General features: G+C 55.0%; 2 protein-coding genes across 4 annotated transcripts; one reads left to right on the top strand and one right to left on the bottom strand.

Moving 5' to 3' along the window:
* Positions 1-500: 500 nt before the first annotated feature.
* On the bottom strand, positions 501-804 carry LOC307113184 (LYR motif-containing protein 4-like; the record flags this gene model as incomplete). Its single annotated transcript, XM_079794608.1, has 1 exon — positions 501-804. One exon carries the CDS (start codon positions 802-804, stop codon positions 529-531), a length of 276 nt encoding a protein of 91 aa, XP_079650734.1. The 3' UTR covers positions 501-528.
* A 2207-nt stretch (positions 805-3011) lies between these two features.
* Positions 3012-21897, top strand: CDC25A (cell division cycle 25A). Of its 3 annotated transcripts, XM_079795125.1 has the most exons (15): positions 3012-3613; positions 4508-4578; positions 5818-5860; positions 7062-7098; positions 7532-7633; positions 9351-9461; positions 12202-12336; positions 12686-12760; positions 14313-14486; positions 16258-16356; positions 16869-16931; positions 17025-17123; positions 17707-17837; positions 19861-19972; positions 20196-21897. In XM_079795125.1, the coding sequence occupies exons 1-15, from the start codon at positions 3441-3443 to the stop codon at positions 20334-20336; spliced, it is 1566 nt and encodes a 521-aa protein (XP_079651251.1). In that variant the 5' UTR covers positions 3012-3440; the 3' UTR covers positions 20337-21897. The 3 variants fall into 3 exon arrangements, 2 of the variants coding, with proteins under 2 accessions (XP_079651251.1, XP_079651252.1); XR_013814852.1 differs by lacking the exon at positions 20196-21897 and having other exon boundaries at positions 17707-19775; positions 19861-19971; XM_079795126.1 differs by lacking the exon at positions 9351-9461.
* Positions 21898-24547: the final 2650 nt, after the last annotated feature.

The raw sequence follows: 24547 nt of genomic DNA, 5'->3' as shown, positions 1-24547 counted from the left end.
GGTTGAAACAGGGCATCAGCAGAAGTGCACTAATTCAATTGACATTATTTCTGCTGGAAAAAGGGTTGTTTCCGAGCAAATCGCTTCTCGGATTATGTCTGAGCAAGGAGGCTCCCCTGCGTGTGTGGATGGATATTTATTTTTTATTTTTATTTTTTTAGGGAGTCAATCCTGTTTATTGTTGAGGACTAAGAAACAAAGTCTGGAGATGCTCTGTACAAGTGGTGATGAGCTACCAAGGTGGGGGGGAAGGGTAGAGAGGAGACACAATAACACGCAGCATTATTCGGAGTGAGCACCGGCTCTTCATTCTAACACTGAACCAAGGAGAGACAGCCACCCTTGCCACTAAGGCTGCAGGAGAATGGAAACCTCACTCAATCGACTGTGTCAGTTTCTACAGGGCAGGCTGAGCAAGAGGTTATTATGGAAGCTGATGCAAGAAGCCACTCGGGGTCCATTGGGGTCCCAGTCCCAAGCACAGAGTGGGTGCTGGAGGTGGTCCGTGGTGGCTGATGGTGCTGGTCTTTAGGTCTTGGGCTTCTCCTGCTTCTCAATGATAAGCTTGTCAGTCGGATACAGTTGGCCAATGTGGACCTGTCGGTGAATAATTTCCAGGTCTCTCTTGGCTTTATTCACTAGACACTGAATTTCTACAGGATCTTTCACATTCTTATTTTCTCTGAAGGCGTCTCTTATCTTCCTAATAGCGTAAGTTCTGTAATTGTAGGTGCTGAATTGCTTGCTCTCTCTCAGCATCACTTGGTACAGATCGAACACTCGTGCTAGGCTGGAGGCTGCCATTTTGGAAAGAAAAAAATAAGTGGGTCCTCTTCGCAGAGGTACCGAGTTTAACCGAATCACAAAATTTCAGCGTATGGAAAACCACGCACGACCTCAAACGCAGTGTGGTTTGGTTAGGCCACCGGCCGGGCCTCAGCCTGGACCGAGCCCGGAGTCTCTCTGTATGTTTATTTATTCTTGCTTTTGTTTTTAAGGAGGAGAATCCCTTCTCCAGACAAAAGACACAGGGCATTGCGAAACGTAATGCAGATGTAAAAGCCACGTTTTATTTTGGTGGCCACGGAGAGGCAGGGAGGAGCCGGGAGCCGGCCGGCTGCCGTACTGAGGAGCACAGTGGAGTCCAGCTCTCTCACCCCCCACAGGTGGGACCCAAGGCCTCCTTTCTCCTCTGCACCGTCCCCTCCCCTCCCTAGTTCGTAGTAGGACCACGGGATGCCCTCCAAAGGGGTCCCCCAGCTCTACCCACTGCTGCTCCCCACTCCACTCTCCACCCTGGAGTCAGGGTTACCTTCTAAAATGTAAACATCAGCTCTTCCACTGTTTCCCCATTGCCCTTGAGAGAGAAAAGTTCCAGTCCCAGCGTGTGGTCTGCCAGCCCCGGGGCGTCTGGGCCCTCCCCTCGCGCCTCTCCTCGGACTGGCTTTCTGGCACCCTCGGGGCCTCCCCCGAGACTCAGCCTGCACAGCCTTCCTCCCCACCCCGAGGAGAGGATTGGGCCCGGCGCCTCCTCAGAACTCCTGACATGCCAGGTCAGACTCCCTTGTTCAACACTCAGAGCTTGCACACCTTTTCTTTGCAGTGAGCATCGGTCTCCATGTCCCCAGGGGTCCCCTGACCCAGGCGGGCACTGGGGTGGTACCGAGTCGAGAAAGGGAAAGGCAGGGCCCTACCCTTTAGAGTTTGCAGTCATTGGGTGGACGCACCCGGTGAAATAATCACAGAAACAAAAGTGGAGCCTGTGGCCCCAGGAAGGTAGATGATAACGCGGGAATGTCGGTCAGGGCGTCGGAGCAGAGATGTCCCGGGAAGCTCAGGGGTGTGTGCAGGGGCGTGAGGGGGTTCTTCCAGCATTTTCCAAGGACGTGATGACCCAGTCGGTGTGGATCTAGCCAAGTGGTAGGCTCTCGGGAGCAAACCGACCTGCCCCGGAGCAGCATCCAGTAACTCAAACCGCCCCGTTCGCAGGGCAAGGCCCTCCCGGCCCTCCTGCTGCTCCGGGGCCTGGGCGAGCAGACCCACAGCCATGGGGGAGGATGTGGCTAAATTAGGCTTTTCCTTTGGCTCCCGTTCACAACGGAAGATGGCCCCAACAGTATAAAAATCACCCTCCACACTTGCGTCAACCTTTAAGAAGAAAAAACAAATAATAATACAGATAACGCGCTTGGAAGAGGGCCTGGTACAGACGCGCTGCCTGTGTCAGCCATGATTAGTGATGGCGTAGCTAGGAGCTAAGAAAGGGTGGAGGAGAAGGAAGTGACTCTCAGAAAACATAGTCAGAGCTAAAATGGAGGCGAGCAAAGGATGCTGAGGCCCACAGCCCGCGCCTTCCTGCAGGGCCAGCTCAGCCGCAGGGTGTGGAACGGGGGTTGGGAGGGCAGCGCCCAGTCCAGGGGTCATTCGCGTCCCTCCCTCGTTATCAAACGTAAACCCGGGGCGTGGAGACCCGTGCGGCAGAGCGGGGCCCGCAGTCCTGCCAGGCTGGGCTCAGCCGGGCCTTCGAGGGCCCGGAAGGCCGCCTCCAGCTTCCCCCCCGCGGCTCAGGGGCTGGGGTGCCGAGCCCGGGGCCAAGCATCTGCAGCCCAAGCCGGGCAGGTAGCAACGGGACGGCCGCGCGGGCTGAGAACTACGCTTCCCAGCATGCAATGGGCCAAGAGCGGCCATTCCGTCCCGACCGCGCCTCGCCAGGAGCTGCTGGGACTTTTCATTGACCTCGGAGCTCGCTCCCGTTCGGATCCGCTCGGGTCTCCCCGGGGCCCCGCCCCTTTCGGCGAGCACGTGACCTCGCTGGGTCCCGCGAGCTGCGTCCTTTGCCCCCTCTTCGTGGTTCAGCCCGGCTGCCAGTCGGGAGCCAGGGGGCGGGGCCGCTCGCTGATTGGTGGGCTCCGTTTGGCGCCAACTAGGAAAGGGAGCGGGGCGGGGCGGAGGCGGGTCCTAGGGAGCAGCTATTAGCGCGAAAGGGCTCAGCGCCGCGACAGTCCACGAGAGAGGAGGCAGGCCGGGCGGCGGGTCTGTGCGCGGTCCGGGCGGGCGAGGGGCCGAGGACGAAGCGAAGGCAGCGTGGGCCCGGGCTGAGGCCTCTCCGCTCCGGCCGCTCTCCCTCCCCGGCCCGCCGCGCTTGTTTGGATTTAACCTTCAGGTTGCCGGCGCCCGCCCGCCCGCCGGCCTCGCGGGGTGAGCGGGAAGCACCCGTGCGTGTGGGTGGCGCCTGCTGGGGCCGGACGCCCGCCCGCCCGCCCGCCCGTCCGCGCCGCTTCTTCCGCGGCAGCCGCGTCCCTGAACCGCGGGGTCGTGTTTGTGTTTGAGCCGAGGGCACCGACGGCGGGGCGCGCGGCCCAGGCCAGTGCCGGCGGGGCGGACGGGCGCCGCGGAGGCAGAGGGAGCCGGAGTCCCCCCCTGGGCGGCCGGGCGCGGCCATGGAACTGGGCCCGGAGCCCCCGCACCGCCGCCGCCTGCTCTTCGCCTGCAGCCCCCCTCCCGGGCCGCCGCCCGTCGTGAAGGCGCTTTTCAGCGGCGAGCCGGCCGCCGGGGGCCTGTCGCCTGTCACCAACCTGACGGCCACCATGGGCCAGCTGCAGGGCCTGGGCAGGTGAGGAGGGGCGGGCGGGGCTCTCGGGGGGTGATCGGGCCGGGAAACGGGCCGCAGGAAGGGCCAGACCTGTCGCCGTCCGGGGGCGGCCCGGCCTGGCGGGGGCTCGCCATGTGCACCCTCCCCCCAGGAGGAATGCGGGGCGGGGGAGGCCGTTCGGACCCTCCAGGGCCGCCGTCAGCCCTGAGCCAGGCCCGGCGGGGTGTGGGGGCGGCCTGGCCCCCCGACCTTCGCTGCCCTGGCCTTTCGGATTGCCCTGCCTTGCCCGCTTCTGTCCTGGTCCCAGGAGGCTGTTTGGACCCCCCCACCCCCCATGCCGGGACCCCCCTGGGCAAAGACAGGCCCTCCGAGGCCCCACTCGCACCCTTGGCCGCACCATCTTGCAGGATCCTCGTTTCCTGTGAGCTTGGTTCCTGCTCAACAAAGGAACGTGGCATTTTCTCTCTCGGGGTTTTGTGCAAAACCCTGGGGATCCCTCGCTCCCTGCACATTCCCGATGTCCACCCGCATGCATGCCTAGAGCCGGGCCTTTTTACTCAACTTCCTGTACTAAATTCTCTGGGCTTCTCGGAGAGAAAAAAAAATTAAAAAGAGCATCCCACCGTGTTTTCCCGAAGAGAAGCTGCTTTCCCTGCGACCTTGGACATGGGCTTCCTAAGGAAGCACGTGTCCTGCAGGCTTGTTTCCCGTGTGTTTGGTGGCTGCTCCTAGCTCAGTGCCCACAGAACACAGGCTCGCACCCCCGGAAACACTCCGGCACTCATCCTAGTCCCCCTGCCTGCACCCGCCCCTTCCTCATCCTTTCTGCCGGGGTGCTGGGTCCGAGATCTGCCCTGTGAGGCTGGAAGCCCGTAGCTGTGGCCCAGAAACACGGATTCTTCCTCTTGTTTTCAGTGTGGGCGAGCCGCCGGAGGCCAAGAACGGCAGTCTGCAGAGAATGGGTTCCTCCGAGTCCACAGATTCAGGTACTTGGCCCTCGCCGCTCATCCTGTGCCCGTTGTGTGGGGAGCAGTCTTGCTGAAACCTGCGCTTTCACCGGGGAACGTGGCAGGGAGAACACCAGTCAGGCCAGGTCACTGGGGTTCACCAAGGTTGCAGGGTGCCATCCACTTGTCCACGCGCTCCGCGGTTGCTTCCCCTGCCCCGGGATCCGGCCCAGCAGCCAGTGGATGCCTAGAGAAGTGGAACAACATAGATACATAAATAAATAGTCAGTAAATCCGCACCCAAGGATACCTGTGGAGAGGGGCAGGCCGCTGATCTGGGCCATGCCGGGCAGTGGTCCCACCTGCCGCCTCTGGGGAGATGGGCACCTCCCTTGGTGGTGACTTTGTCCTATGACATGGTCGTGTTTCCCGAACCTCCGAGTTAGGCATAACGGTCTGACGAGATAAGGTATTTGAAATCAAAACTATGCCAGAACATTGGTTTTGGAATGTTCTCTCCAGGGGCTGGAACTCACAGAAAGTTACTGGGTAACTTTCTGAGTAACCAAAGTGATGAGAGGGTTTGGGGCTAGTTCACGCCCTCAAATCCCATTTTCCTTGATGGTATTTGCAAATAGGCCAGGGAGATTAGTAGATATACCATGGAAATGTGACGTTTCTGACAATCGTACTAGTATAAAGACTCGATTTTATTTTTGGCATAACGTCCAGGCCGTCTTTGTGGACTGGTCTAAAGAAACAGTACTAGGGAGTCTTATTTTTTTTTTAAAGATATATTTTATTGATTTTTTTACAGAGAGGGAGAGAGAGAGTTAGAAACATCAATGAGAGAGAAGCATCGATCAGCTGCCTCCTGCACACCCCCTACTGGGGATGTGCCTGCAACCAAGGTACCTTTCAGTCTGTAGGCCGACACTCAGTCCACTGAGACAAACCAGTTAGGGCTTAGGGCAGTGATGGCGAACCTATGACACGCGTGTCAGCACTGACACGCGTAGCCATTTCTGATGACACGCGGCCGCATGCCGAGGAGGATGAAACATTTGCTGCTCCTGAGGATGAAACATTTGCGACTAGAATCTTGGAGTTAGTTTTTTCCTCAAAGTGACACACTACCCGAGTTATGCTCAGTTTTTTGGCGAAATTTGACACACCAAGCTCAAAAGGTTGCCCATCACTGGCTTAGGGAGTCTTATTTTAATGACAAAATGGTGTTTTGTGTACTTGTTCCTAAAAGACATTTTTTATTTCCCACAGGCTTCTGTCTGGATTCTCCTGGGCCCTTGGACAGTAAAGAAAAGTATGTATTCACTGCTTTTAGATGTTAGTGCTTAGAAAAAACTTCCCTTAATTTTTTTATGAAATTGGTCATACTCTGGATTTAGCTGTCCCTAGTAAGACTACTCCTGGATCCTATGAACAGTCTGGTATCTTACCATTATTATTACTACTACTACTATTATTTTTTGTTTTTATTATTATTTTTTAATATATTTTATTGATTTTTTTACAGAGAGGAAGAGAGAGGGATAGAGAGTTAGAAACATCGATGAGAGAGAATCATCGATCAGCTGCCTCCTGCACACTCCCCACTGGGGATGTGCCCGCAACCAAGGTACATGCCCTTGACCGGAATCGAACCTGGGACCCTTCAGTCCGCAGGCCGACGCTCTATCCACTGAGCCACACCGGTCAGGGCACTACTGTTATATTTTAAATCCTCACCCAATGCCCTGGTGGGGGGATAGCTTAGTTGGTTTTAGAGCATTTTCCCAATACACCAAGGTTGCTGGGTTCAATCCCGGTCATGGTGAAGCAGCTAATGAATATAAACAAGTGGAACAACAAATCGATCTCTCTGTCTAAAATAAGTAAATGATAAGTCGTCACCCAAGGATATGTCCATAGAGAGGAAAGGAGGGGAAGGGAAAGAAACATGGATGAGAAAGAGAAACGTCTGTCGGTTGCTTCCTGTATGTGCCCAACCCAGGGAATCCAACCCTTGACCTTTTTGGTGTATGGGACAACGCTCCAACCAACTGAGCCACCCGGCCAGGGCAACAGTCTGATTTTTTATTGATTTCAGAGAGAGAGAGAACCATTGACCAGTTGCCTCCTGCATACCCCACATTGGGGATCAAGCCCAAAACCTGGGCATGTGCCTTTGACCAGAATCAGACCCAGGACCCTTCGGTCCACAGTCCTGATATGCCTGCCTCTTTTTTTTTTTTTTTTTTTAAAGATATTTTATTGATTTTTTTAGAGAGGAAGGGAGAGGGATAGAGAGTTAGAAACATTGATGAGAGAGAAACATCAATCAGCTGCCTCCTGCACACCTCCTACCGGGGATGTGCCCACAACCAAGGTACATGCCCTTGACAGGAATCGAACCTGGGACCTTTCAGTTCACAGGCTAACGCTCTATCCACTGAGCTAAACCGGCCAGGGCATGCCTGCCTCTTTGCTTTATTCTCATGATTTACCTTCTGGTTTCATTGCAGCCTTGAAAATTCCATGAGGAGAATAAATTCCCTGCCTGTAAGTTAGTCCTCTAGTATATTTTGAACTAATACCTGTTTCCTCCCCACAGCTGCCAGTATGCTCTTAATCGTAGACATGAATTTAGACAATGAAGTCTTTTCCTTAGTTTCAAAAGCATTCAAACATTCCTAAAAGCTACTTCAAATCTGCCTCTTTTCCCTGCACCTCTAATTATCAGCTTTATGGAACCGTGAGGGGTTCTTTTTGTGCAAACGATGTTATTGGGAAGGGGTGACTTGTCAATCCCAAGTCCCTGCTGAGGGCTGTAGACTTTGGGGAGTCCGTGTGAAGCCACGCAGTGGGAGCTCACGTTCCGGCCACATTACTGCAGTGGGAGGGTGGGTGCCCCACGCGTGGCTTGTCTCTTCTTTCGAGAACAGTTGCCATTGCCTTTCTTTTATGTACCTGACCTCCTTTTCCACTTTGGCAGCTGAAGCTTTTGGGATGTAGTCCAGCTCTGAAGAGGAGCCATTCAGATTCTCTGGACCGCGGGGCCTTTCAGCTGATGGACCCAGAGGAGAATAAGGAAAACGTGAGTGCTGCTCCGTGGCCTAACTTGGAGCAGAAGCAGAGCCCACAGGGCAGTGGCTTGGGGCCGGGGCCGGGCTCCTTCCGGGGAGAAGGCACCGTGGGCCTGGGCGGCAGAAACGTGGGCGTGCATCCTGCCGTGACCGCGCCCTGGCGAGTGGTTTCTTCCTTAGGGTTTGTCTCTGAGCAGGAACAGCCGCGGCCTGTAGGGCTGTTGTGGGAACTCAGTGAGCTGACCCAGGCCTTTCACATGGTTCAGGAAAGCAGGCATTGCTCTGCGGGAGCTCTTAGGAGTCCTTCCATCCATGGAGAGCTTGTCTGGAAAGGTCTGCCCAGGACTTCCTTTCCTCCGTGTGCGCTGACCCCGGCCTGGGCTGTCGGTCGCCTTAGGAAGAGCGGCTTGATGGCGTTTGAAAGGAGAGCGGGCAAGTCCCCGGGAGTTTCAGTCACTGAAACGGCAACTGAGGCTGAGCTGTGCTTGCCGTCCGGAAGTCCAGGCTTCTTGCTGTATCTCCCCATCTCCTCTCCCCACTAAACTGCCAGTCCATCCTCCTCACAGCCTGACAGACTCAGTGGGAGACCTGCTTCCACGGGCTGGGCCAGCGGTGAGAGACCCGGAAGAGAACGAGCTCCTGCCTTCAGAGCCTGCCAGGCTGCGGCCTCGGGAGTGGCTTCTCCCTGGACCAGGTGCACACCTGGACCAGGCCTGGTGTCCCGGGTCCCCTCCCTCCCAGCCTTGGCTTCTCCCAGGGTGGCCTGCTTGGAGCCTCGTTCTAGAAGGGAAACGGCATAGGTTAGAGTTGTCCTGGCTGGCTGTGAAGCCAGATTTCAGGCCGTCACAGCCTGTAAGGTCTCGTCCAATCGAAGGGGGACGATCGGGTTGATGAGCTGATGCACAGACAGCACTTGGTCCGGTGCTGGCACCCGAGGCCTCTGGTGTCAGCTGTCACTGCCCTGAGCCGGGAACGCGCTGTTAAGTGGGCACCTTAGGGAAGGGGGTCCGAGTGCTTTTAGATGAGCGGGAAGTGGAACCACAGTGTGTATTCTACCACTTCGGACTTCTTTCCCTCCGCATTTTGTGAGATTTGTCGTTTGGCTTTTCCCCCCATTGCTTTTAGTACGGAACACAGTGATTTTATTTTTAAATGCGTTTTTATTGATTTTAGAGAGAGAAACACGGTTCAGCTGCCCTCTACGTGCCCCCTACTGGGGATCTAGGGATCAAGCCCCCAACCCGGGCATGTGCCCCAACTGGGAATCGATGCTCAACTAACGGAGCCACTCTCTCCAGGGCTGGGATGCAGTAATTTTACGCAGGGAAAAATTTGTCTTGTGGGGAAGAAGGTGGGAATGGAAAGCTCTCAAACAAATGTGCAGTGAACAGCTTTGGCTCCCAGGCATGTTGACTTGGCTTTGGATTTTAAAAATGGTTGACTAGCGTATAAGTCAGTGTTTTGTGGACTTGGCAATGACGTGCTTGTTAGGAAATTCAGCCTGGTGAGACAAACAACGCTGTGTTAGAAGTCAGCTGTCGCCAGCCTTTGAAATGCTTAGCTGCACAGACCAGTGTTGGAGTTAGGTCAGAAACGAGACAATCCTTCGTTGGAGGCGTTTACAGAGTGACCAGGGCCCACTCCCTTGTCCGTTTCGCCTGAGGTATCGCGAAGGCCCTGGCTGGTGCCATAGACCGTGGAAGATGTCTCGACTGTACTGTCTTGCAGGAAGCCTTTGAGTTTAAGAAGCCAATCAGACCCGCATCTCGTGGCTGCCTGCGACGTGAGGAGGGTAACGATCTCTTCACCCGGAGGCAGAGTTCTGCCCCAGCCCGGATGGTACGTGCTCTGGCTGTAGGGACGTTTCTCACGGGAAGAGAATCCAAGCACCGTAACCTGGAACGGAAGACACCGCAGTAGCTCTTGATGCCTTCACTTGGATCTTGTCTTTTGAAACTAGTTGGTCACATTTCTTGGTGTTTTTGCTGTGTCTGGAGAGGAGACAGGCAGAAACTGAGTGAGAGACGGTCTGTTTGAAATATTGGACTTGAGCAAAAGATGTTTGACCTGGTCAGTTCTGGGGAAGTAATGTGCAGGCTTCCTGGGTCATTCTGTGGTGGGTTCCATGTCTCACGTAAACCTGCTCTTTCCCAGAGCATCCTGGTGCTGAGGCACTGACTGCTGTTTGCAGGGAAGACCTGAGCTTCTCTCAGAGGCGCTGGGTAAGAGTTGTGGGTCTCAGGGAACCACTGTCTCTGGGCTGCTGGGTTGTGAGGGGCCACTGGCCCAGGGGCACTCATTTGCCGGACAGAAGCTGTCATCCCTTCCGAGGTTTTCTCCTGGCGATCTGACGGCTGTGGACTAGAGGGGCCCGGCGTGGACAGAATGATCACATTTGTTTCCAGGTTTTGCTGGGAACATGCTTCTGAAAATACAACTCCCCAGACTGGCTTGTGGTCTAAGGAATGAGTCAGCCAGTATTGCTATGTCTAACATTAGCACAAAGCATTTTTAAAAATGATTTTATTGATTTGAGAGAGAGGAAGGGGGAGGGGGAGAGAGAAACACTGATTGGCTGCCTCCTTCACACCCCTTACTGGGGATCGAGCCCAAACCCGGACATGTGCCCTGACTGGGAATCGAACTGGTGATCTCAACTGTGCCACACGGGCCAGGGCAGCACAGAGCACTTGCATGTTTTGTTTGTTTGTTTGTTTGTTTTTTCAAATGATAAGAGAGTTTATTTGAAAGTTACGGAGGTGGTAGAAGTGAGCCAGTGGGCTGCCGAGGCTCAGGAGACAAGTTACAGAGCAGAAGGGCCCGGAGCTTAGGCGAGAGAAAGGGGAAGTGCCGGGGGGGGTGGGACTGGGAGGAGGGAAAGGCATGGCGCCCGCGGAGGGAGAAGGCCTGTCTTCTCACCTTTCATCTCACAGGCCTGTGAAGGAGCTGAATTGCCATGTTACACATGGGAGAGTGGTCAGGCTTTAGGTGATGTGCCAAGGGACACGGTAATCCTTTGAGAGCTGGGTATCCAAACTGAACATGCTTCGTGTATGTGCGTGTGTGTGCGTGCGTGCTTGAAGCCAGCATTTCCTGTGATCACTTGGCTGCCCCTAATTGCAGCCACTGCGGTGTAAACACAAGGACAGGCAGTGCTAATCTCATGGGGTGGATTTTGCTCGTGTCAGAGGGTGTTTGCTTTGTGTCCTTTTAGTCTGCAAGCACGGCTGTCTTTCCTCGTGTGGTGGAGGAATCGGTGGAGGAATCGTGGAGGAAGGTGATCTGTTCAGAGATTTGTGTGTCATTTTCTGTAGCCCGTCTGCATCTAGGGGGGGTCAAGAACCTAGGTCACAAACTGGTGGTCTACCCAGTGTGAGCATCAAAGGGTGTTGTCCTTGATCGCTGCCTACCCTGCGTTCTGCTGGGTGAGACCCGAGACCCTGCAGTGTGCCCGGGGTGCTCAGGCGCACCTGTGGACGACCAGAGAGCGCCAGAACTTGTTTATGTTGAGAAGCAAAGCGAGGGCCAGGACAGCAGGCTGCTGCAGAGGATGCTGGGAGTGGTCTGCCCAGGGCCACTGGAGGATCACAAACTCATGCCCCAAAGGGATGTGGGTCTCAGCGATACTTGTAGGGCTGATGTGGGGACCACCTGTTCCTGTGGAGGGAAATATGTCTGAGCTCTGTCCCTGGCTTTGGAAAGCACGCAGAAAAGAAGTAAAGTGTCCGCGATGCTTGCTGAGTGGCTTAAATTTCCTGTGTCTAACACATGGGTTGCCTGTGAGATGCCCGTGTTCACTCCAAGAGGTCTCTTTCCTAGGGAGGGCGTGGTGGGGAACAGGTGAGCCCTGTGACCTTTAACCTGCATAAGCATTGCTCCTGGTTTGTTCAGTAAAAGGGAGGCTCACCCTTAGAGCGTTGGGCGACTTAACTGGGAACATGCAAGTGGGGATGAGACTGCCTGTCGGAACGGGCCTGACCTGAGCATTCGCTGGGCCACTTGGTGGTCTCCGTGGACGGCACCTTCTCGCCCTCCTCATCCTGGCAGATGGTCATCTTGTCACAGCCCTCGGGGTGCTGTGTTCACTGGTTACCGCCGCTGATAAGCCTGTCTTTCCCAAAAGGCTATCCGGGTCCTGCTGGCAGGGGAATTGCTTTGGGGAAGGGTTCTTTGTGAAGGCTACTTGGCCTCACACTGCTTAGTACTGTATGTGGATATCGAATCACTATTTTTTCAAATATATTTTTATTGATTTCAGAGAAGAAGGGAGAGAGAAACATCAATGAGAGAGAGAATCATTGGCCAGCTGCCTCCTGCACACCCCCTGCTAGGGATTGAGCCCGCCACCCAGGCATGTGCCTTGACAGGAATTGAACCCGGGACCCTTCAGTCCACAGGCCGATGCTCTATCCACTGAGCCAAACCAGCTAGGGTGACTCAGATTTATAACCTGGGGTTCATATTCCTTTGAGTAGTGCTAAAATTTTACTTAAATATTCTGTGTTTTCTCATAACTAATGACCCATCCGAGGAGACCAGAGCTGATGGCTCACTAATAGGCATGACTTCTGTCTTGTAGCTTTCCTCCAACGAAAGAGAGAGCAGCGAGCCAGGGACCTTCGTTCCCCTCTTTATGCCCCAGTCCCCCGTGACTGCCACTCTGTCTGATGAAGATGATGGCTTCATGGACCTTCTTGATGGAGAGAATCTGAAGGTACTGGGTGTTTTCCTGTCGGTTCCACTAACTACCCCGGGAGAACCCGTGTGAACAAGTATGGTGGGGGAAGAAAAGGTCCAGCGATTTCCCAGGGCTTGAATTAGCTGATGTTTTTGTTTATTTGGTGAGGATTTGAAATGTCCTTATGGATTAAATTCCGTACCTCCTCCTGTATGGATAGGGGGGTGCTGTGTTCAGATGACTGAACTCTAAAATGTGATCCTCTTCTCGCTGTACAATGTCGGGGAGTGGGGAAAAGAACATTAGATGGTATTTAGGCAAAGTCACGCCAGCATTTAAACCAGTGCTCATCTCTGCGGACCTTTGTCACGTTCTCTCTCTCTAGAATGATGAGGAGACCTCCTCCTGCATGGCAAGTCTCTGGACAGCTCCCCTGGTCATGAGAAGAACCACAAACGTGGTGAGTGATTCTGGTGGGTCATTGGGCCTCTGACAGGCTGGACTAGAGCAAACAGGAAGTTAACCCTCTGCTCACATCACCACAAAAATGGCTTCATTTGAGATTCTGTTTTGGGGTCTCTGGGCCTTGACTGGTCACTAGTATTTTCTCGTGTTAATGCGCTCTGCCTTTTATTTCCCTTCAAGTTTTTTGTCCTCGTTAATGTGTGAGGAAGTATCAGTAATGTGTGTGCTTGCAGTTCTTGTTTTTATAATTTCTCGTTCATCCCAACCATTCTTGGTCAGCTAATGCCCTTTCTGTACAGCCCTGGCCTCTGTGAACTCTGGGTTAAGATCACTGGCTGACATCTGGAAAATAGCTGCTAAATCGCATTTAAGAAATCAGTTGTTCTTAAGTGACATACGATGGTTTTGGCTTGGATTTTAATTGAAAGCTTTCTGAGTGAGTAACTTGTCAGCAGCAAGAATAGGAAGACTCCAGCACAGACACCATCCACACCCACTCCCCAGCCGTGAGCCGCAGCCACGGCTCCTCCTCCTCGGAGAGCCCTGGCCCTGTTTCACCAGGAGAGAGCGCCTGCTGGATTGCCCTGCTTTCTTTAGGGTAGAGAGGGCCTGCCGGACTGCCACGTGCTTTCCTGTCCACGGAACGTGGAGAGACGGCAGCACATGCGGAGCACAGCCAGGAGAACACGGAGACTCGAGCCATGAGCGAGGGGTGGGCTGACGGGTGAAGTGCTGGGACAGGGCTTCCTGGGAAGAGGAGTGGGCCTGGTTCCTCCTGCGGAAAACGAGCAGCTGGTGCGGGAGCCGGCCCTGCAGGAGCCGGCAGGGCTGTGTGTGTGGAGCAGGAAGAGCGGAGGCATGGGCAGTCAGAGGGTGCCTCACGGTGGGCAAGGGAGGCTGGTGGTCACCCAGGAAGGAGTGCTGGAGGGGGACCCAGCGACAGTGACTGATGGCCGTCAGCACCGGCTGTGGGTGCAGGTGGGCGTCGGTGTGGCCCTGTGGAGCGGCGTCACAGGCGGTGGCCCTGGTTAGCCTCAAAGCAGCCTTTCCCCGGAGCGCTGAGGAGCGGGCCCCTCTGGCACTCGGCCCTCAGGCCGCTGCTGTCTTCTGTCCCGGGGTCTCTTGGACCTTTTTTTTTAAAATCCTCATCCAAGGAGGGAAGAGACATTTCCATTGACTTAGAGAGTGGAAAGGAGGGAGGAGAGAGGGAGGAAGAGAGAAGTATTGATGTGAGAGACACAGCGATTGGTTGCCTCCCACACACGTCCCAGCCGGGGGCAGGGATGGAGCCTGAGACACTTGGGTACGGAGGCCGGTGCTCTAACCACGGAGCTGCAGCCGGAGCGCCTGGACTTCGTGTCCAGGCTTTTCAACATTTGCACACAAAAATCTGCCCACCATCTGGAACATGGTTTATCTCGGCTTTGTGCTCAAAGATTCTATTTCACTTGTAGGTATCCCCACCTGGAGTTGCGTTAGGCCAGTTGTGGAGCGAGGTGCTGAGAGCATGGCTTGTGGATAATGGGGTTTTATGTGTTTTCCCAAAGGGCAACCGATGCAAGCTGTTGGACTCCACTCCCGCGGGCAGCCCCGCCCTGCGCTCCTTGCTGAAAAGACCAGACCCGTCCCGGGAGCTGTCCCCGCCGGGAAACACGAAGCGGAGGAAGAGCGTCCTCAGGGCCAGTCCCGGGCCGGCAGCCAGTCCGGAGAAGCCCCGGGAGGTGGGTGTGCAGGGAGAGCGACGCTGGACTCTTGGTTCTAAAATTCCCGCCGGGCTCTGCTGAGGCCTGCCTTCTGCTCTCATTCGCTGAGGAATGTTTGTAATCCAGCATCTGCCATGGTGTCGGCTTCTGTTGGTTGTCTTTTCCTATTCGGGTGGAGGTTTTCCTGGCTCCTGCTCTGACAAGTGGGTTTTCAGTTGCATCTGTACATTTTGGGTGTTTTCGCAGGTCTCCTCTGACAGTGTGGGGAAGGTGGGATGGAAGTTCAGGTGGAAGTCACTGCCCCAGCTCGGCCTCGGGGCATGTGTGTGGGGTGGAGGAAGCCTCATTTTGCTGGGCAGCAGTGGGATTTCCGCTCCCTGCTGGCCTCCATTGACATCATCCCAGTGGAGTGGAGATTGGGCCACTTTGTTACAGCTAGGCAGCGGTACAGCTCTAAGCTGCTGTTAATCCTCACCCGAGGATACTTCTCCATTGGTTTTTAAGAGAGTGGAAGGGAGAGGGAGAGACACATCGATTGGTTGCTCCCGCAGGCGCCCTGACCGGGGCCGGGGATCGAACCTGCAACTGAGGTACCCTTGACCAGAATCGAACCCAGGACCCTTCAGTCTGCGGGCTGACAGTCTGTCCCCTGAGTCAAACTGACTAGGGCTCGTCCTTTGGACCGCCTGCCGCACCTGTGGACCAGTGACCCGTCTTCAGAGCCCTGGTCTCTGGGCAGAGAGGTCTCTGCGCTCTGCCTCCCTCCCCGTTTCCTCCAGGAGCTAACGCCTTGGGGACGGGATTGCATCCCCGCTGGGAGGCTCCATTTTCATCAGCTGTTTATATAAGTTGGCTTCATAGACTTCCTGGTTTGAAAGCTATTTTTCTTCCTGAAATGTCCTGTTTGGCTTACTTCCAATTGTTTTTGTTTATATAATTTCCTTGCATTGCACTTTCCTACATCAGGTTTTGGTATTAGCATTAGACAATAAGCTGGGAAAGTGCCGTATTTTCTGTAGCATGAAAAGGTTTGAACAAACAGCCATCGTCTAAAAGGCTGATCACAGGCATGGAAACATCTAGGCCTGATGCCTTGTATTTTATAATTACTCTAGGTGCCTGATACTTTAGGAAAGTTTGTTTTTCTTTTCTTTTTTTTTAAAATATATTTTATTGATTTTTCACAGAGAGGAAGGGAGAGGGATAGAGAGTTAGAAACATCGATGAGAGAGAAACATTGATCAGCTGCCTCCTGCACACCCCCCACTGGGGATGTGCCCGCAACCAAGGTACATGCCCTTGACCGGAATTGAACCTGGGACCCTTGAGTCCGCAGGCTGACGCTCTATCCACTGAGCCAAACCGGTTTCAGCGAAAGTTTGTTTTTCTAATTAAAAGCAGAATTCTAGGTTAAAGGGCAAGAACGTTTATGAAACTGTTGTGTACATGTCAACAAATTGCCTTTGTTTTTCAAATCTGGATCTAAAGAAGTTCTGTATGTTGCAGTTGGTTGAGAGGCCTCGTATCTAGACCCAACCTTACTTTTATTCCTGCTTGGCGGAGGGGCAAGGAAAACTTAGTTTCAGGGAAATTCAGTTTGACGCTGAAAAAAATAGGCCTAGTTAGTGGGCCTTCTTTTTTCACTCTAGATTCAGCCAAATAGGAAAAGTCTTCGTTTGCTAAGTGTAAACATGAACATTTCAGTCTCCTTGTGACGTGTTCCAGGGGCGTGTTCTCAGAAGCCCTGTTTCCAACCCTGGCCTCACTTCCCACCTTCCATTCGTTACAGATTCCACATCTGTCTCCCGCCGTGGCATCTCCCCCAAAAGGGACCATTGAGAATATCTTGGATAATGACCCAAGGGACCTCATAGGAGACTTCTCCAAGGTAATGGCGAGCCTCTAGCTATAATGCAGGGTGGATGGGGTTACCTACCCCCCACCCCCACCCCGCCTTCCCCTCTCTGAGGTGGCTCCTGGGGTGTCCCCACGGGGACACAGCTTGAAATTTTTAAAGGTCTCTGTGGGATGGTAGACCTCACTGGTGCTGATCAGAGAGTCTAAGTAGGAAGCCATTCTCCAACCCCAAGGCAGGCTCTCAGGGAGCTGTGTTGCTTATTATAAAGACAGAAATGCAGAAGAGCGTAAGCAAGCAGAAATCTATAGCCTCCCCACAGATCTGTGTCAAAAGGTTTTTCAGAAGGTCCAGGATTAAAACGGAAATTCTCACCTGGACACGTGCCCTGACCAGGAATCGAGTCGTGGCCTCTTGGTTCCTAAGTCGATGCTCAGCCACTGCTCCACTCTGGCCGGGCGCGGTAGTGTTTTAAAGCTGCCTCTCCCGCAGGAGCGCAGCGTCAGCGTGTGCTGACTGTCTCTCTCTCTCTCTCTCTCTCTAAGGGCTATCTCTTCCACACGGTCGCCGGGAAGCATCAGGATCTCAAGTACATCTCTCCAGAAATTGTAAGCCATGCTTTCGGAACCTGCCTCGCGTGAACTGTTTGATTCTCGTTATTTCCTGCAGCCAACGCTGATTCTCCTGGCCTTTCTCCACAGATGGCATCTGTTTTGAATGGCAAGTTTGCCAACCTCATTAAAGAGTTTGTGATCATTGACTGCCGGTACCCATATGAATATGAGGGCGGCCACATCAAGGTAAGGGTTCCTGAGGCCGGGGGGAGCCCTGCTGTCGTGGAAGGCATAAAAGGGGCCCTTGGCAGCGTCTGTGACTGACGGGGGTGTGGGGACCCCTGGCTGCTTGTGAGCTCACAGGCTGGTGTGGAATTGAGAGGCTGCTGTGGAAAAGGCACTTGCCTCCTGGGTGCTCACAGGATGGTCCTGGTCTGCACGGCTGCCACCTCGTGCAGCAGGCGCTCCGTCACCCGCACGGCATGTCCGGGCGGTGCCCACTGCTCCGAGCCGGGCCTGCAGACCCCGGGCCTGGCACAGGGCTCGGTCAGGCCACCTGTGGGAAGGGGTGTTGGGACACACTTTCCCGGGAAGGAAGTAGCTGCTTGTGCATTTCAATCTTTTAACCAGTAAAACAGTGTTGACACGTAGTGAGGGTGCTTTAAAAATGCTGTTCCTGTTTGTCACTGTCTGTGGCTTTTGAAAGTCCCCGAATCCACACGTAGCACTCGGGAAGTGCGCGCGTCGTGGCGTGTCGAGGCGCCCGTGTAAGAGCTGCGTGTGGGACCGCCGCGCAGCGGGAGGCGGTGCTGAGTCTGTGTCTCCGCAGGGCGCCGTGAACCTGCACATGGAGGACGAGGTGGAGGACTTCCTGCTCAAGAAGCCCATCTCTCCCGCCGACGGCAAGCGCGTCATCGTGGTGTTCCACTGCGAGTTCTCCTCCGAGCGGGGCCCGCGCATGTGAGTGTGGCTGTGCTCCCCGCAGCCCCGATGGCCGGCCGCGGGCCATCCCCAGGCTGGGTGGGCACCTGGCACGGGGCTCTGGGTGTGAGAGCACCGATCCCCGCCCGTGTGGTGGTGTTCTCTGAAATGCTTCCCCACTGAGCAGCCACCTGATGCCATGAGCAGCTTCCTGGCGTGGAGCGAGTGGGCGGGGCCTGGCCGTCCGGGGCGGGGCTTGCGGGCTTCTCCGGTCCCACTGCCTCTGATGCTGGAGGTGCCCCTGCCTCTCCCCGGGGCCTGGCCTCTGCCGGCACCCCCTCCTGAGTGAGCTCCCTCCTGAGTGAGCCCCCGCCGCTTGCGGTCTGGCTCACTGCTCAGCTCCTTCACGTGGCGGTCAGCCCCCGCTTTCCTGTGTCCCCGCTGTCCTTCCCTCTACCTGGGGCTACTGTCCCCAGGGGACACCTGAGGAGCGGGGTGGTGGCTCTTTGTTCACACGCCAGGAAAGTGTGGCGTCCTCACTCGGAACTGGATGTGGGGCTTGAAACATGCGTCCAGTCCGTGCTTGCGCAGGAGTGGGTTGTATGCTCGCACGGTATTGCCACATTGGGGGGAGGGGCGAAATGCCCCACACATGCCCCTCATTGGCACACACTTCCGCTGGGGCTCTGGTGTCTAAGGCCCTGTTGTTACCAAAGCATCTTTTATGCCAAAATAGGTGAAAGTGATTACAGTAGAGCAACATTCACTTGAGGTTTGAAGTAATATCAGACGCTCACCAGCATCCTCCGCACTCGCTGACGGAGCGGAGCTGGTGCTGGAACGGCCCGAGGTGCTGCTATTGAAAGGCTGGGGGAGGGGCAGGCAGCTGCCCGGCCATCGTCCGTGTCCCTTCGAGAGGACTGGGACCGGCCAGGTGCACGGAGGCAGAGGGCGTGGCCGTGAGCAGGTCTGACGGGACCCGCTGCAGGACGTCCCAGTAGGGAGACAGGATGACACGTGCTGACAGATGAGCGGTGGCAGGGGGTGCAGCTCGGCGAGGAGGTTCCAGGAGAGACTTCTACGCCATGGTCTTGGCCACCTTTTTTTTGGACCAAAACACAGGAAAACAAATCCATTTTATTTATTTTCAGTAAGTTTAAATCCTTGAGGGGTACAGCATTACACGGATTGTGTCCAGTAGCCTTAGCAGGAAGGTTGCTTCGGAATTTCCCATGAGCACGAGTTGCCTCTCCCCGGATGACTCTGGTTCTGTTTGGTTTGCCACCAGGAGCCACTGTGTTGCTCCACAGGGTCCAAGATTGCGGAAAAAAGCGCCACCTTTTTATCTCGGACCATTGCAAACTCCAAAGGGTGGTATTCCTGCCGAGTTTCACTGATCTCATCAGCTGCTAGCATGTCGATGCATTTGCACACACAGAACCACACACACAACCACAAGAACCTGGCAGGTGTGACCGTCCTACGTCTGTGGGCAGCTGTCTCCCGGGGGAGGGACTTTGCCGAGCAGCACACAGAACCAGGGTCACCCGCAGCGGTGGCTGAGCAGACCTGACGCTCCTCTCCTGGTGGGACTGCACTGCAGGTCCTCGCTGTTCCCCTCCGGTGCTGTCGGGTGGGAGGTGGCAGCGGACAGGACAGCCCCTGCCTTAAGGAGCCTGCGTTCCAGAATAGTCCGGGACCAGCCGGCATCATAAACGTGTGGACTCTGCCGCCCGTAGGAAGTGCTTCTGGGAACGAGCAGAGCGGAGGCGGGGCTCCCGGCTGGGGCGGCAGCGAGGGGGCCGCAGTGGCTGGGGGGAGAGGAGGTGGAGGCCAGTGGCAGAGGCTGGGCGTGCTAGGGCCGTTTCACTCGGAGAAAGGAAGTTGGGGAAGACGTGTCTGCCTTCCAGTGCGGAGCCGTGGCACTGGCTGGGACACTCGGCTCCCACGCGGCGGCCAGGATCCCGCTCCGCACTGGTGAGTGCTGCGGCCCCGCCCGCTCTGCCCGGAGCTGCTCCTGTTTCTCTGCTGGAAGCGCTGACCTGCGCCTTCTCCTTTGTAGGTGCCGCTACGTGAGAGAGAGAGATCGGCTCAGCAACGAGTACCCCAAACTCCACTACCCTGAGCTGTACATCCTGAAGGGCGGGTACAAGGAGTTCTTCCTGAAATGCCAGGTGAGGTGGGCTCTGGGAGCATGGCGGCCCCTTGCCAGGCGGGACGGTGGGATCTGCCTGGTGGTCACGGCTTTTTGTTGGGTGTCTGGGGATTTGCCTGGCGCAAGAGGGGCCTTAGAACCCACTGGCCGGCTGCATTGCTGCTCAGTCTCCCAGCACCCGGGAGGGAGCAGGGTTAGGAGAGAGACAGATGTACCCTGACCTCGCCCGCCCTGTCCCCTAGTCTCACTGCGAGCCCCCCAGCTACCGGCCCATGCACCATGAGGACTTTAAAGAAGACTTGAAGAAGTTCCGCACCAAGAGCCGGACCTGGGCCGGGGAGAAGAGCAAGAGGGAGATGTACAGCCGCCTGAAGAAGCTCTGAGTGGCGGCCGGCGGACAGCAGCGGCCGGCGCCTGCTCCATCCCCTCCCCTCTTCACTGCAGAGAAACCAGCGAGGGCAGTTTGGAGAGAGGCCTGGGGCTTCCTCGTACGCCTCCCCTCCACACCCCGAGGATGGAGCCAGAGCACCCTGCTGGCTGCGCCTTCTCCGTCCCTGCTTCAGGACCGTCTCCCAGGCCGTCACCGGCCCAGTGCCGAGCACGTCAACCCAGCTCTGCCTCTTGGTCCCTCAGCTGGAGCAGCACGGGGCCTTCTGGGCACTGGACCCCTCGTGAGGGGCGGGGAGGAGGGAGTGGAGAGAAGTAAGACACGGAGGCGCTGCTGGCAAACTCCAAAGACAGCTGGGAAGGGATAACCCACGTCTTAATTTATTCAACCTCATCAATCACTTTATTATTACTTTTAACTCCTGGAGACTTATTTAACTGCTTCAAGTCACAATACTGCCATTTTATCATCCCAAGACTACCTCTGCTTTTAATTAGGAAGGAAAAGGAGGGGGAAGAAGAGGCAGCCTGAGTGCGGACAGAACTCGCTCTGTCACCCAGGAGGCACTGCGGTCCTGGCTGCTGCTATTGAGCCAAAGACTGAGATACGGTGGGCGCGGGCACTGGACTCGGCCTTGGCGACGGGCGTGAGCTAACCCGCCAGCCTGCCTCGCAGGCCACAGATCTGCTTGGGGTGGCCCTGCCCTCGCCCAGTTCCCGGGACGGTGCCTGGTCTGGGAGTCGATCAGGAAAGCACTTCAGGCAGCCTCCGCCGGCACCCGGGTTCGTGGGGAACATGGTAGCGAGGGTATCCCAAAGTGGGGGCAGGGGTGGGGGCTCTGGGACGGGGAGTGTGTACGGAGTGTCTTCCTTCTGGCACTCGGTAGCTTTGGACTTTAGAGTCATTTTATGAGTCAAGGAGTATCAAATCAGTGTTAGCGGGCCCCCGAGGGTGGCAGCGGGCTGGAGCCCTGGCATGGAGGGCGTGGGTGCTGGCGTGCGATGACTGGAATGTTTCTCGGGCGGAATGGTGGGTTGGAAGGTAAAACTCCGAGTTTATCATGTTTTCCCTGAGGGGCAGGGAGTGATGGGCCACGTTGCCAGCTGCCTCCTCATCCAGCCCCACGGAATGGGGGTCTCCAAGGAACATGCCGTCCTGGGAGCTGGGCCGACTAGACCGATTCTGGACAGGCCCCGTTGGGCTCCTCTGGTCCCCACCCTCAGACACCAGCCCTCACCACCTCTGCTCCCTTGGGGCGCAGCCAAGTTTCTTCTGCACGAGTCAGCCCCCCTTTCGCCTCGGCTGCCTGTTGGGATGGGAGGGAACCAGTGATGCTGGGATGGCTGGTGTGTTCATGGGTTTGAGTTGCATTTGACTATAAAACAATCTTGTTAGAAAAGGATGTATGTGGGGAGCAGGAGGGACCTCCCCTCGGTCTCTGATCTTGTTCGTGGGGATTCTGTTGGTTGAATGCCTGGAGGGAGGTGGTGGCCTCCGGGTTGTACGGCGTGGCTAGCACCGCTGACCAGCCATCGCAGGCTCTGAAGTAAACCAGTCTTGAACCCATGCTTGGCTTCGTGTTTTTTTGTCGAATTGATTCAAAGGGAATTGTTTGCCTTTAAGGTTCGGGGACTCCACGTGATGAAAACCAGTGGCTGGGCAGCCACATTCCTCGAGGCCACAGGGCTCCATTAGGCCCCGAGTCCAGAACAAACGGGTTGAGGTTGCGTGGCCTGAGGAACAGGGACAGCCGCAGCTGACCGCAGGCGCTCCCCACGAAGCCAGTTCCTGTGGAGGAGGCAGCAGCCAAAGGGCCCTAAAGAAGAGGGTTTTGACCTTTTTTGGTTGACTAGAGGCCTGATGCATGAGAATTCATGCACTGGATGGGGGGGTCCCTCAGCCTGGCCTGCCCCCTCTCACAGTCCGGGAGCTCCCAGATCGCTGGTGGGAGGAGACCCAGTGATCAGGGGAAGACCACACCCCATCGCACCTCTGCTGTTGCCACTGCCGGCAGCGCAAGCCTCGGCCGGCCCTGGGGGGCTGAGGGGAGGGGCGCCACCATCTCTGAGGGTGGGGCAGTAATTAGCATATTCCCTCCTTATTGGCTGCGGATGTGACAGCATGAGGGTCAATTAGCATATTCCCTCTTTATTTGATAGGATAGTGTTATAGGTCTCTCCCGTTTCCCCCTGGAGTTTTGACTTCCGCAAGGACCAAGGACCAGAGAGGTAGGACAGATGGTAAGTCATGGGCCCCCATGTGATACTGGGGGTGATTCCAAGATGGAGAAACGCTGGAGCAAAAGTTACAAAATAGTGACGCCTGCCCAGGATAGAAAAGAACTACTTTTAAATCTTACATAAATGTAGCAAGTGCTAAAATCTAAGCTATTTCACTCAGCTTAACTGAGACATTGTGCTCCCTTCTGATTTGTAGGGATAATAGAATAATAGAAGCATTATTCCATCCTTAAAACATATAACATGTGCCGAAACCGGTTTGGCTCAGTGGATAGAGTGTCGGCCTGCAGACTGAAGGGTCCCAGGTTTGATTCCGGTCCAGGGCATGTACTTTGGTTGTAGGCTCCAGCCCCAGTTGGGGCGCATGCAGGAGGCAACCACTTGATGTGTTTCTCTCACATCAATGTTTGCCTCTCCCTCTCCCATTCTCTCTAAAAACCAATGGAAAAATATCCTCGGGTGAGGATTAACAAAACAAAAAAGTTTTAATTAATATAACCACGTAAACTCTGTCTTATGGTGGAAATAGCCAAATATCTACTTATGATTAATATCTGTACATATTTAAAAGCACATATAAGATGTTAATTTAAACATGCTGCTTAAATCTGTTGTGTAAGTGTCTATGATTTCTGCAAGATCACTGCCTTTTTTAATCACGGAGAACTTCAAACGTTGTGGATGAGAAAGCGGTGCTGTGATCATACATTCCCAAGTGGGCAGGTCACGGTGGACAGTCGCGCCCCGGCCTGCCATTTCCTCGGTGAAGGATGTAAGCAAGCCCTGCCATTGTTCTCACACATCTAGGTGAACACGCCTTGGAAATGCTGGAGGTGAAACCTCTGGCAGGCATGTCACATAATCTTAACATTCCTGTAACCCAGTGGTTTCCAACCTTTCTCATCTCATGGCGCACACAAACTAATTACTAAAATTCTTCGGCACACCAAAATTATATTTTTTAACTTTTTTTTTTTTTACTGATTTCAGAGAGAAAGGGAGAGGGAGAGAAACAATGATGAGAAGATCATGGATTGGCTGCCTCCTGCACACCCCTACTGGGGATCGAGCCCGAAACCCAGGCATGTGCCCTTGACAGGAATCAAACCCGGGACCCTTTAGTCTGCAGGCCGATGCTCTATCCACTGAGCCAAACCAGCCAGGGTGGCTGTTGTTATTTTTTACTTATTTTTTTAAATATACTTTATTGATTTTTTACAGAGAGGAAGGGAGAGGGACAGAGAGTCAGAAACATCGATGAGAGAGAAACATCGATCAGCTGCCTCCTGCACACCCCCTACTGGGGATGTGCCCGCAACCAAGGTACATGCCCGTGACCGGGAATCGAACCCGGGACCCTTCATTCCACAGGCCGACGCTCTATCCACTGAGCCAAACTGGTTAGGGCTGTTGTTATTTTTTAAATTTGACAATCTAAGGCAGTGGTCGGCAAACTCATTAGTCCACAGAGCCAAATATCAACAGTACAATTGAAATTTCTTTTGAGAGCCACATTTTTTAAACTTAAACTTCTTCTAACGCCACTTCTTCAAAATAGACTCGCCCAGGCCGTGGTATTTTGTGGAAGAGCCACACTCAAGGGGCTAAAGAGCCACATGTGGCTCGCGAGCCGCAGTTTGCTGACCACGGATCTAAGGAAAAGAGATCAGTGCCCCCGGCTAAGCAGTCAGGTGTTGCGTGTTTTATTTTTATTTTTTTAGGTGTTGCATGTTGTCAAGGCCCCGCCACAGCACACCGCTGGAAATCGCTGCCGTAATCCGGTCCGCGCCTGGCTTCCTCCCACCTGCGCGCAGCAGCCTCCCTGAGTTCCCTCCTGATCGCAGAGGCATCAAGGGAGCTGCTGAACGCGTTCCTCGGAGCATCTGAGTGCTTGCTCGTCCGCGTGTCATCGGTTTGGAAACCTCTACAGGTTTGGACGTTTCTGGCTTTTTATTTTGTTTTTTTC

This window comes from Cnephaeus nilssonii (assembly GCF_951640355.1).
Source record: "Cnephaeus nilssonii genome assembly, chromosome: 17".
In the NCBI taxonomy this organism is placed as follows: Eukaryota; Metazoa; Chordata; class Mammalia; order Chiroptera; family Vespertilionidae; genus Cnephaeus; species Cnephaeus nilssonii.
This window is presented reverse-complemented; position numbering and strand designations above follow the sequence as displayed.

Bases quoted from the DNA above. Each gene is read 5' to 3' on its own strand.
- CDC25A (XM_079795125.1), top strand. From the start codon at position 3,441: ATGGAACTGGGCCCGGAGCCCCCGCACCGCCGCCGCCTGCTCTTCGCC. The intron at 5,861-7,061 runs GTATGTATTCAC...GTTTCATTGCAG, and splicing joins CCCTTGGACAGTAAAGAAAA to CCTTGAAAATTCCATGAGGA. The intron at 14,487-16,257 runs GTGGGTGTGCAG...CATTCGTTACAG, and splicing joins GTCCGGAGAAGCCCCGGGAG to ATTCCACATCTGTCTCCCGC.